We start from the raw sequence: 19,582 nt of genomic DNA on the forward strand, positions 1-19,582 counted from the left end.
TAATAAAGGATAGAGGGGGCTATTCTAACAAGCTTATTTAACCAATCAATGCCAAGAAGTCACAATGTGGACTCTGCAAATAGCAAAGTCTCACAATCACTTCCGAGATTCTGCAGCCAAGAAGAAAAGCTCTTCCAGGACATTTAGGATTGGGCCTCTCGAGAGACTGAGAAAGATGTTCATCATATTTTATGAGCTAAGAAGAAAACCCAGAAAAGAAAGTTTTATAAAGACTGAAAATGGATGGAAGGATGCAGGTCTTTCCTATAATCTAGGTATGTATTTTAATTATGTCCTGAAACTAATTAGATTAGGATTTTAATGTGGTCTGATTTTGAAGGAGTGTCCTTGAGAAGAATTCTGTTTAATGTTACGTACTTTTTATTGTATATAACGAAGTAGTTCATAAACTGATCTATTACTATGTAGTTGGAAAATGAGAGTAAAGAAAAAGCTAATAAATGTTTCCTTTATGAGGTAAAAGAAAGACCTCTCTGAAGAAATGAAATTACCAAATAAATAAAAAATACTTTAATAGATAAATGGACTTCATTTGTGTATATTGAGGTAAACAAGCCAGACAGAAAGGGTACATAGGGTATGATTCCACTTACATGAAATTCAGGAACAGGCAAAACAATCCATGTTGAGAGGAACGAAAGCAGTGGTTAAAGAGGGAGCTGGGGTTGGACTGGAGGAGGCATGAGGGAACTTTCCAGGGTGATGGACATGTTCTGTATCTTGACTGGGGTGTGGGGTATATTGGTTTCGACCTTTGTCAAAACTCACTGAATTGCATATTTAAGATCTGTGCAATTCACTGTACGTAAATTTTACCACATTAAAAAAAGCATACCACTCTCTAAACTTGAAATAACTTACACTAAGACTCCTCTCAGTTGAATTTCTTATAAAAAATATTGTAATGAAAAGAGAGCTACAAAATTCCCAGATAATATTCTTTGGCACAGGTGTTATGTATTGTTTTGTGGTCAAGTGTGGACTCAGAGTCAGGCTTTCCTGAGTTGGAACCCCGGCTTAAGAACACTAAGTGACTTGAGGAGAGCTACCAAATTGCCTTGTGCCTCAGTTTCCTCATCTCTAAAATGGAGATAATAATAGCACCCACTTCACACAGGTGTCAGGAGGATTAAATAAGTTAATAAGATACTTAGAACAGTAAAAACTATATATATATCAGTTATAACTATTACCACAATAATGAATTCACACTTGAAGAGGTTGTCATCCTGATGATCCAAAGCCAGGTGGGAGCTTGGAAGGGTAAAATTTACATGGACAACCACTATCTGTATCAAAGTAATTATTTACATAGAAGCCCTGAAAGTCTTTGGTTTTCTCACACAACAAGAGCCTTGGGGGGCTGGCTGGTGGCATAGCAGTTAAGCTTGCATGTTCTGCTGTGGCGGCCCAGGGTTTGCCAGTTCGGATCCCAGGTGTGGACATGGCACCGCTTGGTAAGCCATGCTGTGGCAGGCGTCCCACATATAAAGTAGAGGAAGATGGGCACAGGTGTTAGCTCAGGGCCAGTCTTCCTCAGCAAAAAGAGGAGGATTGGCGGCAGATGTTAGCTCAGGGCTAATCTTCCAAAAAAAAAGAATGAGCCTTGGGGCCAGCCCAGTGGCGCAGTGGTTAAGTTGGCACGCTCTGCTTTGGCAGCCCTGGGTTTGCCAGTTCAGATTCCAGGTGTAGACCTATGCACCGCTTATCAAGTCATGCTGTGGCAGGCGTGCCACACATAAAAAAATGGAGGGAGATGGGCATGAATGTTAGCTCAGGGCCAATCTTCCTCAGCAAAAAGAGGAGGATTGGTGGTGGATGTTAGCTCAGGGCCAATCTTCCTCAAAGAAAAAAAAAATTAAAAATAAATAAATAAAAATTCTTTAAAAATCATTAACAAAAAAAGAACGAGCCTCAAGTGATTCAGGAGATTTTTTTTATTCAGTTCTTTAAAAGATTATTCTTGCCTGGGACAGATTCTTGCTAATCTTTACCTTAGAGAATTTCTCAGTATGAATGAGAAATATGCACAAAGGTTAAAGAGAAACTAAAAAGATATTTATTTTTAACGTACCAGTATTTAAACCACATGAAAATTATTATATTTCAAAATTTTCTTTTTTCTCTCAGTATTAAAAAACAGAAATAACTATAATTCTGCACTAGATGGCAGTTTAAGGAATTTCTATAAGCTAGTTATCTGTATAACAGCACCTTGAAATGAGTAGTTAACATGTATCATACATATAGGTTAAATATATAGATTTATTCACCTATAAACTTATATACATAAAGACTAAAGTCTTTGCATTAAAATCTAATTCAGAAGATGAAGACAAGAGGAAAATGTATAATCGATATAAATATACAGATATTTTTAAAATTTGATAGGTACACAGAGTGAAGAAGAAAATACATTACTTTATAAAAACAGGTGGACTTCACGGTGAAGAATGTAGGGAAAAAGTAGGCCTTGAATTTAAATTAAAAATTCTAGGAATATAAAACTTTTTTAGACTACTACTCTGCCTATCAAGTATAATCTATACAAAGTGTTTTGAAATGACTAGATAAATGTAAGCCATCATTCAGTAAACGTTTGATGGTGGTGATGATAAACGTGAATGAATTTAAGAATTAAGGCTTTGGGCAGGAGGACATCTGAGAGCCATGAGGAAGGCATGCTCTGCTTCAAAATGTGGCCTGTGGCCAAAGATCTGGCTTGTTCCTGTAAGTCATCAGGCATCTTCATGCACCCAGCTAAATGACTACCCATTAGGCCAGTGGTGTGCACAGAAACACCCAGGGAGCTCTCGAAAACACGTGGTCTAAGCCCTTCCCTCCAGATTCTGATTCGGCAAGCCCATGGGATCCTGGCACGTACTGTATTTTGAAAAATCTCACCTAATTGTCAAGGTAGCTTCAAACCACTTTCAGTTTCTGTCATTTCTTAGACAAAATTTTAATCTTTGAAATAATATAAAAACCTCACCCCACTAAAATAAATCTTGATCTTTTAGATATTATTAAAGTCAACCATGTTTAAGAAAACAACAACAAAAAATACACCCCTTGCTCAAGGCAGAACTACAAGTAAACTACCACTGAAAGATGGATACCTAAGTGATTTTGAAACATTTAAAGGAAGATTTGGGAATTATTATCTAGAACCAATCTTTTCATCATTTAAAATATTATACTTGACAATAACTGTATAGTCTCAGCCATTATATTTGATGATAAGGGACAAAAAAGTAAATGGCAAAAGCATTCCCTAAACTGTGGGCCACACAGTTATATACCGATTACTTCCCAATGAATCTGTTCATTGCTGGAGCTGAAAGGAAACAATGAATTGGTTCTGGATATGTCAGACAATTATTGACAAGCCCAACTCTCTGAATAGCCTTTTCTTAAAGCGCTCCAAACTGTATCACATACTCCAAAGTTAATTTTGCTTAGGAATGCAAAAATGTTAGAAATATAGGTTTTTGAAAATAATGCTTCACTAGGCACTAATTCTTCCTATTCCCTGATAAGTTTCAGTGTTTCTTTGGGCTGAGCGCCTTGCTGTTCTGCTAATGACAGCATGACTCCTGTGACAGTGTCAGAGAACTAGGTAAGTGTCTTTCTTGTACAGGTATTATAAAAAGTAGATTCACAGTTAATAATAGTATATAGCTAAGAATGCCACTTGCCTTTCTACATGGAATCAGTTTTCTTCCCTGGGTGATACGTGGAAGGCACATTAGTGATTAAGGAGGATGAAGCGACATTTTCTGTCTCTATAAACAAGTCCTTAGCACAAGGATGGCAATGTCATAAAAAGAAGAAATGGTCTACAATGTTCAGATTTCTGTAAGGAAATAAGTTTTAAAAATCACTAGGAGGACTTGGGGGAGTCAACCTGACTCTATTTCCATCTAAAGCAGTATTAGCAGAGCCAGAACAGAATCCTTTTGTCTCCCATGTCATTGTGCTGAACATTTTTCAAGTTACTGTTGCTTCAGAAAACTTACATAGGTACGGTCGAGAGAAAATCCAAGGGAAACAGCTCTCAAAAATTCAGGAGCTGATCCAGTAATTTTACTTCTAAGAATTTATTTTAAGGAAATAATTGATCAGTACACAGAATGTGTACACGCACACACACATACACATTTCTATATAAGAAATAAGTCTGGAAAGATACACATACCAAATCTCACTAGAGGTTTTCTCTGAGAGATGGGATTATGAGCAATTAAAAAAATTTATGCTTATCTGTATTCTCTAATTTTTCTATAATATATATGGAACTTGTGTAATAATTAGGAAAGGGATTGAGATATTTTCCACAAGTTTTAAGTACTGGCAAGTATTGGGAAAATAACTATGCCAAACATGAAAACTTTAGGAGCAAATCAAGTAACAGGCAAAATAGTTTTATACCCCAAACTAACAAACTGACTTTGGTTCTGTAAAAGAGATTTTTAAAAAAAGTATTACATGCCTTTTAATTTTTCTTAAAAATTTACCCTTCCTCCATCCCATAATCATTTGTTATATGTGTTACTTCCATAAGTTTTGCATCTCTACATTGAGAAAGATGAATGATTCTTTGGATTCTTATATAGTTTTTGCATCCAAAAACTGTACAGTAGTCCCCCCTTATCCGCAGTTTCTGCAGTTTCAGTTACCAGTGGTCAACCTCCGACATCGGCTGCTCCCGACAGTCACCCATCACATTGCCATGGCTTGATGATCCTCCTTCTGACATACTGCCAGACTGTCAATAGCAGTCTAACGCTACATCACAAGGCCTACGTCATTCCCCTCACTTCATCTCATCACATAGGCATTGTATCATCTCACATCATCACAAGAAGAAGGGTGAGTGCAGTACAGTAAGACATTGCGAGAGAGAGACAACATTCACCCAACGTTTATTACAGTATACTGTTATAATTGTTTTATTTTATTATTGTTGTTGTTAATCTCTTTCTGTGCCTAGTTTATAAATTAAACTTTACCATAGGTATGTAGGTATAGGAAAAAACACAGTATATATAGGGTTTGGTTTCAGGTATCCACTGGAAGTCTTAGAACATATCTCCCACGGACAAGGGGGTACACTACTGTATACCTGATGGTTTCTTTAACATTGATAATTCTGTTTTAAAATTCCATCTACTTCTGTTCCTTCTCACTTACCCCAATGTCCAAAACCCTAGATCCAGGAGAGTAAAAATTAGGACGGGCAGCCCTTTTCCCCCATAGGTGACAGGACCATATGTATATGTATGAAAACGTATGTGTGTACATTTACTTACACTCACTTTTTGTATATTTAACATGCACATAACATGCATAGCAAACAGTCTAGATACAGGGCCATCGTCTTGACAATATGGTTACTAGTTTCTGGGCCCGGAAAATGCAGCTCACTATGTAAAAGCATCTCACCATGAGAAATCAATAATTTTCAAAGCTGGTAAAACTTAATACCAATTCCACTTCAAAAAAAAATTGAAGTTACAGGTAGGCAGATAGGGTAGGGAAATACTTAAACTAATACCAACTGGATTGCTATCAAGCTTACCTTACAGCTTTGAAAAACTGATTTCTTGTGTGTTTCAGTGGTGAGCTGCATTTCCTGAGTCTCAGCCAACTTCCCAGCAGGAATTCCAGTCTGATGAAGAATCAGCAAAAGGAAGCCCTCACTGAGAGACACACTGGTATCATTCACTAAGTGGAGATAGTGACAGAGTAACATATTTCTGAAGGCAATTTAGATTATTAATATATATATGCTTACATAGTAAATACAGATTTAATTTCCCGTGGCAGAAGAAACAACTAATTTCCCTTGAAAACCTGACTGCTTTTTCTACAAAGCATTTGGTTTTACCCTACCTATCTCTTTGGGATGATATTCATTCACCATAGTTCACCCCTTAACTGTTTTTTTGTTTGTTTTTTTTATTTTGGTGAGGAAGATTGTCCCTGAGCTAACATCTGTGTCAGCTTTCCTCTATTTTGTATGTGGGCTGCTGCCACAGCATGGCTTGATGAGTGGTGTCCAAGTCTGTGCCTGGGATCCAAACCTGTGAACCCTAGGCCGCTGCAGCAGAGTGCACGAACTTAACCACTATGCCACTGGGCTGGCCCCTTAACTGCCTTTTTAACAAAACAAAACAAAACAAAAACCTTTAGGTATGAATTTGAGCAAGAGTGATGACACATCTTCTAGGAGCAACACTGGACTCTTATAGCAGAAAAAAATTAGTGAGGTAAACCTTTACCAACTTTTTGCATCACCTTTATCACTGTTATCATCTCTCAAAGATGTGACAATCAGATCTGGAAATCTTGCATAATCTATATAGAAATATTTTTGTTAAACAAAACTTTGAAATGTGCATTTAACACTTTCAAGAAAAACATGTTTTCTAAACTGTCTTTAACACAGTAGTTCACAAGGAATCAATAATTAGAACACAGTGGTAGAAACTCTTAGAAAGCAACAGAATTTTTTCTTTAAAAACATCCTGAAAGGGGCTGGCCCCGGGGCCGAGTGGTTAAGTTCGCGCGCTTTGCTACAGGCAGCCCAGTATTTCATTGGTTCAAATCCTGGGCGCGGACACAGCACTGCTCATCAAACCATGCTGAGGCAGCGTCCCACATGCCACAACTAGAAGGACTCACAACGAAGAATATACAACTATGTACCGGGGGGCTTTGGGGAGAAACAGGAAAAAAATAAAATCTTTAAAAAAAAACAAACAAAAAAACCATCCTGAAATACTTTTCACTGATAATTCTGAATTGTAAGGCTTATAGTATTTATTGCTCTAGATGGTGCTGTCAACACAGTACCTATAGCCACATGTAGCTATTTAGGTTTAAATTTAAATTTACTATAATAAAATTAAATTAAAAATTTAGTTCCTCAGTTGCACTAGCAACATTCTAAGTGTACAACAGACACTTGTGGCTAGTGCCTACTGCATTGGCCAGCACAGACCTATCCATCACTGCAAAAAATTCTATCGGATAGCACAGTTCTAGATTAAACACCTAAAGAGTGAGGCAGTTATTACAGTTAAAAGGCCTTACCTGGTCTGAGCAGGTGTGGGTGTGTAAAGGGGCTGGGCTGGCCTAAGTATCGGTTTGGAACCCTCCTCTCTGGGATGGGCTGGAGGGAGTACCTTCGCTGTGAACATGACACGCATCCTGAGGGAAAAATAAAGAGGATGAAGTGGAACAACAAATTTAGAAAGTCCTCACAGTATATATACATTTATCAATCTCCAGAAGTTGGATGCTTTAGAAAAATGTAAATGAGTATTTCCTTCAATATCTATATGGCCCTTCTTCATGCCAGCCAGAGCCTGTGTTGGGCTCTAGGAATATAGAATGAAATCATCTTCACCCTGAGCAACCTTAGTCTACTATAGCACAGTAGAGGTGTATATATACGTAGTATGACGGAGCTAAGAACAGGGACCTATGGGAACAGAAGGAAGTCAACAAATGAAAGCAGGGGAAGGGGTTAGGAAGTATCTCACAGAGGTAGGGTGAAGCTGTGACCTAAAACTCAGAAAAAGAATTAATGCTTTTATTGACGATATGTGACGTATGAAGAAACATGCACATGCTATCTCATTTAATCTTGGAATGTTAAAGCTAGATAAAATAATGTATGAAAACGCTTAATCATGGCATACAATAAACAGTATTATTAGCACTTGTTCAACAAGATTTATTAACATATGATTGGAATACATGCTGGGAAAGATACAAGAATAAGACAACTATTTGCCCCGGTCTTCAAAGAATATGCAGTCTAGTGGAGGTGAGACAAAACAGAGCATTATAATACTACATGGTGAATGCAGTAGTGGGTTCAAACACAAGGCTTTTGAGAGCACACAGGCTAATAAAATGCTGTGGGATGGTGTAATGACAAAGATAGGCGTACAGTGCTCTGGGGAACACAGAGAAGCACACAAAAGGTGTTTGTGTGGGACTGCAGAAGTAGGTGAGACCTACTCTGAATAGGAATCAGTCAAGTGAAGGAGACAAGGGGTGGGAAAGGTATCATGAATGAGATTATGAAAGAGAAGATACAGTGTTTATAGGTGTGTGTGTGCATGCAGGGGGAAGAGGGAGAGAGAGTTTCAGGTCGGTGTTGCTGGAGGGAGATGAAAAGATTAGAAAATCTTTTAGATTGGACCATTGAAGGCTTTGTATGGCAAAATAAGGAATTAGATTTTTAACTGCCATGTGAGGTAGGCATTATCATCACTTTTTTATAAATAAGTAATCAAACCCAGAGAAGTAATTTGTGCAATGTTACAGTTAGTATTGGGGAAGCTGGTATTCAAATCCAGGTTTAACTCCAAAATCTTTGATCTTATCCCTCCACCCTGCTGCTCAGTAGGTCTTGTCTGTTGAATCCCAACAACACAATCAGTACTATAGAATCTCCTTGTGAACATACAATCACTACAACAGCAGAATGTGGTAAGTCAGGATCAAGGTAAAGGTCATTGTAGAGATTATGAAGTATGAATGATGGTGTATGTATTTGGAGAGTCAGGAGTCTTAAATGTCAACTCTGAATTAAATTTACAGAGGATCATTGAGAAAAATTATAGCTTCTGGGATGATTAAAAAGACAGACAATGGTACAGGTTTCTGGCAGTATGAAAATACGGTTAATAGTGAAAAATGAGAAAAAAGACAAAATATTAAACAAGGATTTCCTGGAATCTATCTTTAGAAAATGTATAGAATACATATTAGGGAATATGCCCAGTCTATGCACATTGACAGCTTAAGAAAGATGAGGCAAGCAATTTACAGAAACATAGAAGACAGAGGAACTTGCTAAATGACACAACAGGGATGCAATCAACAAAGTCCAGACTGCGGAATACTACAAGACAGACAACTCAGTTTCTTCTACATAAATTCCAGGGGAGGTAGGGGTGGTAAGAGATGGAAGAGGGAATGTACAGACTAAGAAAACCTTAAAAGTCATTATCAACCAATTATAACATGTAGACCTTATATGGATCCTGATCCAAGCAACAAAGTGTAAAACAAATACCAATTTGCACTATTTATTACATTTATAGGATCATTAGAAATTTGGAGAGTCTGCATAGTTGATGGTATTATGGATGTAATGTTTATTTTTTTAAGGTGTGATAATAGTTTTATGGTTATGTTAAAAAGAATAACCTTATCTTTTAGAGATATAAATTGAATACTTACAGATGAAGTGATATGATCTGGGATTTGCCTCAAAAAAAATATGGAGCAGGGGTGGAGTGGCGAGACGATGAATGGGGATTTGGATGAAATGACTGGCCATGAGTTGATAACTGCTGAAGCTGAGTGACAAGTACGTGAGAGTTCATTATACAACTCTACCTACTTGTGTATATGTTTGAAATTTTCCATAATAAAAGGTTAAAAAAAGAGGTAAACAGAAGAATGAAGGAAATAAGTATGCACTCTGGAAGGCAATCTAAGACAAAGAGTTAAAGGCAGCATAGTACAGCAGAAAAAAGTGCTAGTTCTAGCTTAGTTCGATTATCTATGTGATCTTGGCATTTTACATAATTCCTCTGCACTTATTTCTTCACTTGTGAAATAAAGCAGTTATAGTAGGTAATGGCTTTCAAAGTTTTAAAACTAAGACCCACAGTAAGAGATACATTTTACACAGCAACATAGTAAATATAGACCTATATATGTAAAAATTCACTAAATACTACTCTATGACTAATATTTTTTCTGTCCTATTTCATTAAGTAAGTTTGTCTCAGTGCACTAAAATGATTTTACTACTGTAATGTCTTGAACAGTAGCCCCTCAAAAGATACACCCAAGCTCTAATCCCCCGAACCTGTGACTGTTAATTTAGTTGGAAAAAGGGTCTTTGCAGATCTAATTACAGATCTTGAGATGAGAAGATCATCTGAGTAGGTCCTAAATCCAATAACAAGTGCTGTTATAAGAGAAACACAGAGGGAGATTTGAGATAGAAGAGAAGACAGAGGAAGAGGAAGCAATGTAACCACAAAGGCAGAGCCTGAAGTGATGTGGCCACAAGCCAAGGAACACCTACAGCCACCAAAAGCTGGAAGAGGTAAAGAATGGATTCTCTCCTAGACCTTTTGGAAGGAGTGCAGCCCTGCTGACACCTGATTTTGGACTTCTAGCCTCCAGAACTCTGAGAGAATATATTTCCGTTGTTTTAAGCCCACCATGTTTGCTGTAATTTGTTACTGCAGCCTCAGGAAACTAATACAATGACCTACTAAGATTACAACTTGCAATTGGAAAAAAACTGCACTAAACGTCTATGTCTCTATACTGAGATCAGCTCCAGCTAAGGGACAGACGGGAGGATGTGAGGATCCTCAATAATTTCTAAGAGTACAAAGGGATCCTGAGTCCAGCCTCTGCCCCACCCAAACATCAGATTCCCTTCAGTGTTATCTGCAAACACCCTCAGACCTTCACCAATGCATAGTAGCCTTTGGCCCACTTAATTTTTTAGTGACTTGACCCTTGGCATTTGTGTTTCTTGAAAGTAGAGAAGGCACAGGGAAGAGACGATGGTGCTTTGTCCATGTACAAGGACGTGTTGGTGGAGTAACTCGGATGTAGTAGTATGAAGAAAAGGAATACAATTACAAGTTTAGCAGAAATACCTGAGCTTTTTTCACCTGCATGCAAACTCTTGTCCTAATCAAAGCTCACACAACATAGGATGTAGCTCCATTTTTCCTTATTACAGCAAACAGTAGAGGCACAATACATTTAATGGTTTCAAAGCGCAGCTGGTCAATGATAATGATGATGATCATGATAGTTAACATTTATTCCATTTTTATATTCCAGAAAGTATTCTAAGCATCTGTATGTATTAACTTATTTAATCCTTATAGCTGTGTGAGGTAAGTACTATTTTAAATTTTTAACTAATTTTTGAACTGGTAACATATTCATATGGATCAAAGTTCAAAAGCTACAGAAGGAATTTATAGGAAAAAGCCTTCCTCCCACACCTGCCCCCAAGTTACCCTGTATCCCTTCCTTGCAGCAGCCAGTATTATCATTTCTTTGTTGAAATCAAATCTATCTATTGATATCCCCTTCTTTACACAAATAGTAGTATGTTTATGTTTGAGGTTATCTATTACACTACTTCCCATTTAAAGATGATAAAAACACACACAGAAAGGTTAAGAAACTTGTCCAAGATGAAGAACTAGGACTTGAACAACAATCAATTTATAGAGCCCATAACCATTAGACTACACCGTCTACATTACAGCTTCAGCAGTAAAATAAGTGAATGTAAAAAGTTAACCAATTTTCTCTTTTTTAATGTTCAGATGAAATAATACTAGAATACCCAATCCTTTAATTTTGTACCACTTCTAAGCAGAGGAAGCTTAACTCTAACAAATGCAAAACAAACCAATACTTTAATGAGACATAAATTAAAATGTTTATTCTCAGTAAGTTAAAAAATAAAGTCTTGATAGCTTTTTACCCACATTCACATAAACAGGATTTTTTGCCCCCAAAATTATATATTAGTTAGTAGCAAAGCTGGTATGTCAAATCCTACTTCTAAAATATCCAACTCAATTCAAAGGAGGGTCATTCCTTACTTTAGACCGTCATCAATCCATCTGGACTACCGCAATAGTCTCCTAACTGATCTGCCTGTCTTGGGTCTTGTCTCTCTTCTTCAATTCATCCTCTATAGGACAGGCTATTTTCAAAGCCATCCTTCTAGTGCTTTGCCTCAATCTCTTCAAAGGTATTGTCAACCAAATCAGGTTTAAATTCCAGGATCTGTCCTTAACTTTCCAGTTTCCCACACTAACTAACACTGTATTCTTCGAATTCTAGCTTACCACTCTGCAATGATCTGGGCTCTGCTCACTCCTCTGGCCTGAACCTCAAAAAACATTACTGCAGCCACACTAAACTACTTGAAGAGACCCAACTAATTAGACTGTATTGTAATAGCTTTTGCCTTCAAAAATGCAGTTCTCTCGTCTAAAATGGCCTTTGCCTGCTTCTATGACTACCCAACTTCTCAAAAATCAGCTTAAACATCACTTAATCTAGGAAGCCTTCTCTTATAACTCCCCACTCCTACTGTTTCTGATGCAAATTCCCCTCTTCAATGCTCTTGTACTGAATTCTATTTTAATACCTACTACACTGCACATAATTGCTAATCAGTTTGCCAGTCTACTATAAACTTTTGGAAGGCAGGGATCATTTGTTATTTGACTTTATTTCCCCAGTGATTAGATTGGGATATATTTTGAAGGTCAAAAGCCAACAAGTATGGCCTCTGATTATATGCAGGGAGTAAAGAAAAAAGAGAAATTAAGAATGACTCCCAGGTTTTTGGCCTGAACAAGTGGGTGGATGGTTGTACCATTAACAGAAACGGAAAGGACTGAGATACTTATTCGATATTCTACTGGAGAGATCAAATAGGCAATCTTAAGTTCAGGGGGAAAAGTGACAGGCTGGATATATAAATTAAGGTGTCATAAGCACATGGAGGGTATCTAAAGCCCTAGGACTAGATATTACCTAGGGAGATTGTGCAGATAGTCCAGGTACTAAAATATTTTAGTGTCAGAAGGAAAAGCACAGGAAAAAGGAAGAAAACTAGAATATGGTATTTAGGAAGTTAAAAAACAAGAGTTTTAAGAAGAGGGAAGCACCCACCTGTGGCAAATGCTACTAAATAAGAGGAAGCCAAAAGGACAACTACTGGATTTGGCAACATGGAAGTCACTGGAGACCCTGACTGGAGTTTTAGTAGAGTATGAAAAGTAGAAGCCAAAATGGGTGAAAGTGGTCAGAAGATACAAAATTCCAGTTATAAGGTAAATAAGTTCTGGGGATGTAACGTACAGCATGGTGACTATAGTTAACAATTCTCTATTGTATATTTGAAAGTTGCTAGGAGAGTAGATCTTAAAAGTTCTTATCACAAGAAAAAAATTGTAACTATGTGAGGTGATGGATCATAACTAAACTTATTTTGGCAATCATTTTGTAGTATATACATCAAATCATTATGCTGTACACCTTAAACACATGCAATGTTATATGTCAATTATATCTCAATAAAACTGGGGAGAGAAAAGAAGATAGAAGCCAGATTGGAATGTGCCAAGGAAAGCATGGGATGGAAGAAAGCAGGCAAATAGAGACAACAATTCTGAGAAGTTTTATTGTGAAAGCTTCAGAGAAAACGGCACAACAGCTGGAAGAGGCGAGGGATCAAGGGGGGGAATAATTACAGAAGCAAATCCTTGTCTTACACTTTCACACTCTACTGAAATTAGTTTTTCAAGTTTTTGTTTCCAATTACACGAATTCCTTGAGAGCAGAATTTTCTATTTTCTAACTCCTCTCTGTATCGTAGGTTCTCAATACACCTTTGTGGAACGTCTAGACCCTAACTTCTTAAGTTCTGGTCTAAGAAGTGCAACAGAGTGGAAGAAGCATAATTTGGAATCAGACTCAAGTTTAAAGATCAGATTTTTCACTAAAAAGCTAAGTAGCCTTAGACAAATTACTTTATCTTTCAGAACCTTAGGTTTCTTATGGGCACAAAATATTTATTTTGCTGGAATACTGTGACAATTAAACGAGAAACTGCATGTAAGTCGCTTGGTACAGTATCTGAGCCAAAGAGGGTGCTCAAAAAATGCTCAATATTATTATTATTGTTGTTATTTTCAACGGTAGACAAATATGATCATGTGTAACCCATACATACATACATGTAAACATATACGTTCTGGAGAATTGAAATTATTTGAGTTTAAAAGTTTTGCAATTCCTCTAGTCAACCAGCATATCAAAACAAACACAAAGCAAAAAATATTTAGAGCTGGCAGTCTTGAAAGACTGTCTAGAAACATACACTATTGTTTTACATCTCATTAGAATATCATTTAACTGAGGGGTTTATAAATGTGATGAAAAATAAAACAAATACAACATAGGGGAGGAAAAACAGACACAGATCATTACAGGGAATTTCCTGGGACAACAAAATGAGCCAGGAATAGAACACAAGTCTTTTTAGTTAAGGCCTAGCCTATTGATAATTTAAATTGCCCCACAAGAAAATCAACTTTGATCTAGTTTGCTTCTCCCCAGGTTTTCTAACTCTGCTTTCCCACATACAACTGATTCTCCAAATAGCAGCTACTAATGTAAGTCAGATGCATAAACCCCTTCAGTAGCTTCTCACTATACTTGAAATGAACGCTAGCTTTATTTGTAATAGCTCAGTACTGGAAACAACCAAAATTGTCCGTCAACATGACTAGTAGTTAGTGTACTGGATCATCACCTGGCTGACTCCGTCATCTAGGTCTCAGCTCTAGTGTCATCTCCTTAGAGGTCTTCTAAAATCAATCCAAGGTGGCTCTCTGCCCTCATCACACTATTCTTAAATTTTTTGCAGCACATATCACATTGTCTCAAATTATTTTGTTTTCTTATTATTTGTACTCCATTATAATGTAAAGACCATAAAAATTGGTATTTTTGTTCAATACTGTTATCACTAGTGGCTAAAATTGTGTCCTGCACAAAGTAACCATTCCATCATTACATACTGAATACATAAATGCCTAATTGTCAAAATGTTTAACTATGTGTTTTATAGTAGTAAACTTTAAGTGGGCAAAGATACCATCATCTCAAATGACTCACCACTGGCAGGCAGAAAGCTTGTATATTAGGTTACTTCCTCCAGGAAGCCTTCCCTGACACCCCAAAGTCTGAGCTAGGTGTCTCTCACATGATTGCTTACCATCCAGTAATTCTCCCATTATAGCTCTTATTATATTGTAATTGAGCTACTTGTTTGTATCTCCTACTGAACTGTAAGTCTCTTGATTGAAAAAAACAAATATGTCAACTGCTTGAATACTTTTTTCCACATAGTTCACGAATTCTTCATTTTTCCAAACCAAAACATGGAAGAACTGAGCAGTTATTAAGGCTCAGTAACCTAGAGGTCATATTATGCAAGGGGCTTGCAGTGGCCATCAACAACAGGTTCCGCTGGTTTATGAGGCATTGTTTGAGGCTTCCAGGGAAACAGAGGGGAAGTGGTCCAGAGGGTTCAGGATGGCCTGGTATCACTCTGGACTAGCTCCATTTGGAAGGTCTAGTCCCTACCCAAGCCCCAGAATGACACAATAATGCAGTCCTCTCTGACATAAGCTTATAACTCTGCTTGCCACATAATCAGTATCTTAATGTCTCCTACCAGTGGCCCATGGTAATAACATTGTCTTCAATGTAAAAATATGCTTATTGCAGTCACTGCCTCTACCACCACCACCAGCAGAGCCTGAGCTGAGGAAACCACGGTTCTGACTACGCAGAGCACCACTTTCCAACAATCTGTTAAAACATGGTGGATTACTATGAAGTTCTAGGAGTGCAGAGATATGCTTCACCTGAGGACATTAAAAAGGCTTATCATAAAGTGGCACTTAAATGGCATCCTGATAAAAATCCAGAAAATAAAGAAGAAGCCGAGAGAAAATTCAAAGAAGTAGCTGAGGCATATGAGGTATTATCAAATGATAAAAAACGGGACACTTATGATAAATATGGCAAAGAAGGATTAAATGGCAGAGTCAGAAGTCATTTTGATGATTCTTTTGAGTATGGCTTCACATTCCGTAAGCCAGATGATGTCTTTAGAGAAATTTTTGGTGAAAGGGATCCATTTTCATTTCATTTCTTTGAAGACTCACTTGAGGACCTTTTAAACGGTCCAAGGAGCTGCTATGGAAGCAGAAACAGAGGTGGAAGATGCGTTTTCTCTCCCTCCAGTGAACATTCAATTTTTGAGAGATTTTCTTCATGTGATACAGGATATACACCATATGGTTCACTGGGTCATGAGGGCCTTAATTCATTCTCTTCCCTGGCATTTGACGATAGTGGGATGGGCAACTATATATCTGTTACAACTTCAGGTAAAATTGTTAACGGCAGAAATACCAATACAAAAAGAATTATTGAGAACGATCAAGAAAGAGAAGAAATTGAAGAGAATGGCGAACTGAAGTCTTCCCTTATGAAGAGTGTGACAGGTGAAGAGGGCTTTGTGGAAGAATGCAGCTGGAGAAGACAGTCATTCAACAAGTATTCACCAAAGTCCCACAGCCCAGAACATGTATGTGAATACACTTTTGTGGACAATGATGAGCAAGCTATACCCTGGGTCACCGGCAACTGGGATCCCCTGATCTTCTCAGCAGGATTCAAAGAAGGTGGTAAGAGGAAAAAAAAGAAGCATAAAGAGGTGCAGAAGAAGAAGTCAACCAAAAGGAATCGTTAAATCGACTCTTGAGACACATTATGTTCATATAACATTTGAACACGACACTGTGTGTGTTTTGGTTAATCAGAGTTTTGTCATAACATTTGTTTAATACTATACTAAGATTATGTTTTTAACATGTTCAGCAGGATTGTGGATATTTGGTCAGTGGTTTTTGGATTAGGTATGTCAGAAAAAGATGAGTTTGTGGTGACAGTTATGTTAAGAATTTGGAAAACAGCAAAGATTATTTTACTTTTCGTTTTTGAGCTAAAGGTTTACGTATCATAGTTTTCCTTTAGTAGAGTTTACAATCTATTTCATTCTTTTTATCTACTTAAAACTGCTATACAAACTTCTGAAATATGTATAGCATTAGGAGCGAAAAATGTGTTAAGATACAAAGGTTCAGACTGTATACTTATTCATGAAATGACTTTTTTCCAAGAGGCAGAACATTTGACACATAAAGACACTATACGTTAAAAATTAAAGTGTAAAGTATCTTCTTTTAAGTTAAAAACAGACACAAATTTGTACACCCATGTTGACAGCACTACTTATTCACAATAGCTAAGAGGTGGAACCAACCCACACGTCAACTGATGAATGAATGGATAAATAAAATATTTATACATACAGGCACATATAAACAGTGGAATATCATTCAGACTTAAAAAGGAAGAAAATCTTGTTACATGCTATAACATGGATGAACTTTGAGACATTATCCTAAGTGAAATAAGGCACTCATAGACAAATGCTTTATGATTCTACTTATATGAGGTACCCGAAGTCAAATTCATAGAAACGGGAAGTAGAATCATGGTTACCAGGGTCTGGGGGAAGGGAGAGTTATTGTTAATGGGTATAGTTTCAGATTTGCAAGATAAAAAGTTCTGGAGCTGTTTCACAAAATTTTATATTTAAAAATGATTAACATGGTAAATTTTATGTTATGTGTATTTTACTGCAATTAAAAAAAAAAAAAAAGCCAGACTTACCCTGGATTCCTCAGAGCAATCTGGCTATATCATGTGTGGTAGGCCTTCAGGAAACTTTCTATTTTCTTTTTGAGTATGCACACAGGATCTACAAATAGATTACTCTAAAATATTATCTTTAGCCATTGTAATTTAGGGTTATGATGGAAGGAAAATAAATGAGTTACAGATATATCAGATATTGAGCAAGTAGTTTGAGCTGAATGTTTGCTTCTTTTAATGAACTTAGTTTAATTTCAACACAATTACTTCTTAGCCTCCTGTAATTATTTCATTTTCAAAATATATTGCTTCTCAGCCTATTATTTTTATTCGTTCTTTCATTCATTCAATAGCATTTTTGAGTACATACTGTTTGTCAGATAGTGTTCTGGGTACCTGGGATACAGTAATGAAAAACAGCAAAAATCTTAGCTATCATAGAGCTTACAAACTGGAGAGAGACAATAAACAAATATTAATTAAAATATAATGTTAGTCATAGGAGCTAAGGAAAAAAATAAAGTACAGGAAGGGGATAAAAGTTTTGGAGTATGAGGGTTGAAATTTTAGGAAGGTAGCCAGGGAAAAGTGGTGGTTGCACCTGAGTAAAGACCTAAAGGAAGGGAAGGAGTTAGCCACATGGACACCCGGTGAAAGAGAATTCCAGGCAGAAGGATTAGCAAGTGAAACGTCCCTATGTAAGGCGGGCTGCAGTCTGGTTTGAGCAACAGGGAGGAGATTGGTGTGGCTGATTAGGACAGCAAGTAGACCAGGTAAGAAAGGTAACAGGAGGTCAGATTATGCTAGAGCACAGTATGGACTTTGTTATTATATATGGGACAGGAAGCCACTGGAAGCTCTGAGCAGAGCGACATAATCTGACATATTTAAACGAGCCCACTCTGGCCTCTGTCATTGAAAACAGACTCAAAGTAAGCCAGGGCAGAAGCAGGGAAATCAGGCTATCACAATCCAGGCAAGAGATTGTAGTCGCTTGATCCCGGGTGATGGTGGTAGGGGTGGTAAAGAGTGACCAAATTCTGGATATATTCTAAAGGGAGGGCCAAACAGAATTTACTGACGGACTGGATGGTGGGTACAACGGAAGTCAAAGTTTTTGGCCTTAGCAACTGGAAGAAGGGAGCTGCCATTCATCTGAGATGGAATTGCAGGTGTTAAATTTGGATGCCTTGCATCCTGCATATTCCTCTGTCATTGAATTCTTCCTTTTTTTAGCAAAAAGATATACTGATCAGATTATTTTAATCTTTTATCTCTTAGAAATGTAATTACTGTAAATTTTAATGTGACTTAAAGATAGCAGCAAATAGTCTAGCAGCACTAAAACCCAATCAACTTTAGCAAATACAGTTCAGGGATATTCAGCAATGCAACAAATTTGGAAACCAGAAAAAATTATAATGTCTACTAAGTTAAAATGACTGCTGGTAGTAAAGTGTGAGCTTTTGTTTCACTTTGTATGATTTTTAGGGGTAGGTGGGTGGAAAGGTCATTTATTCTATAGGAGGGACTGATGACAATTAGCATTTAAAGCTTATTTTCAGAAAATAAAATCATGAAAGATTAGCGTATTTTAAATGCTACTTATATAAAATGTGGTATTTAGCAGCGTTTATGTGTCACCATGTAAGTGGGACTAATCAGAGTTGGAAAAAAATGCAATTTTCCAACAACAAAAGCAAAAACAAGTGTCTCTGAAAATTTAAGAATGAAATGACTTGCCTTCCAGTCCATTTTTCCACCCTTAACAGATAACTAAAAATTCAGATTTAATCTTACTCCACAGCTTAAAATTACTCAATGGTTTCCCACTGCCTAAAGGAAGAAGCTCATTGTTTCTTAAGATGATATATAAGACTCTCCATGAGCCAGCCACCAGCTTTCTTCCCAACTTGATTTTCTATCACCTCTTTCTATACATCCTAGGCTGAAGGCCAACTTTTTCCAAAATGTGTTCCAAGGGATACCAGTCTAAGACTCACCACAGAAAAAGAGCTCCATAGTCACATACATTTTGGAAATTACTGCCAAATACATTTCCTTCTTCAGAGACTCAGAATTAGTCTATTATGGGCACTATGAAACGCAGCATTCCCCATACTTATTTGACCATAGAACCATTCTGGTGCCAACACATATTAATATGCTC

General features: G+C 37.1%; 2 protein-coding genes and 1 long non-coding RNA gene across 14 annotated transcripts in view; 2 read left to right on the top strand and 1 right to left on the bottom strand.

Moving 5' to 3' along the window:
- The window catches only part of XPNPEP3 (X-prolyl aminopeptidase 3), a 66,108-nt gene that overhangs the window by 43,717 nt on the left and 2,809 nt on the right, over positions 1-19,582 (bottom strand). For 8 of the 10 annotated variants that reach the window (XR_006533335.2, XR_001400923.3, XR_001400922.3 and 5 more), the window contains exon 2: positions 7,120-7,236. Coding sequence is in view for 5 of the 10 variants with exons in the window: in XM_014858985.3 (XP_014714471.3) it covers positions 7,120-7,236 (117 nt within the window). In the remaining 5 variants the exon portion in view is untranslated. Of the gene's footprint in view, positions 1-5,602; positions 5,742-7,119; positions 7,242-19,582 lie in introns of those variants that run through there. The other 2 variants (XM_070506817.1, XM_014858987.3) reach the window with 2 other exon arrangements.
- On the top strand, positions 99-9,400 carry LOC139045026 (uncharacterized). Of its 3 annotated transcripts, none has more exons than XR_011502576.1 (6): positions 99-275; positions 3,562-3,640; positions 4,691-4,893; positions 5,641-5,738; positions 8,444-8,529; positions 9,265-9,400. It is a non-coding gene; the product is annotated as an uncharacterized lncRNA (long non-coding RNA). The 3 variants fall into 3 exon arrangements; XR_011502575.1 differs by having other exon boundaries at positions 8,447-8,529; XR_011502574.1 differs by lacking the exons at positions 8,444-8,529; positions 9,265-9,400 and having other exon boundaries at positions 5,641-5,775.
- On the top strand, positions 14,595-17,391 carry DNAJB7 (DnaJ heat shock protein family (Hsp40) member B7). Its single transcript, XM_044779270.2, has one exon. It carries the CDS (start codon positions 15,506-15,508, stop codon positions 16,442-16,444), a length of 939 nt encoding a protein of 312 aa, XP_044635205.1. The 5' UTR covers positions 14,595-15,505; the 3' UTR covers positions 16,445-17,391.

Source organism: Equus asinus, chromosome 4, assembly GCF_041296235.1.
Source record: "Equus asinus isolate D_3611 breed Donkey chromosome 4, EquAss-T2T_v2, whole genome shotgun sequence".
NCBI lineage: Eukaryota > Metazoa > Chordata > Mammalia > Perissodactyla > Equidae > Equus > Equus asinus.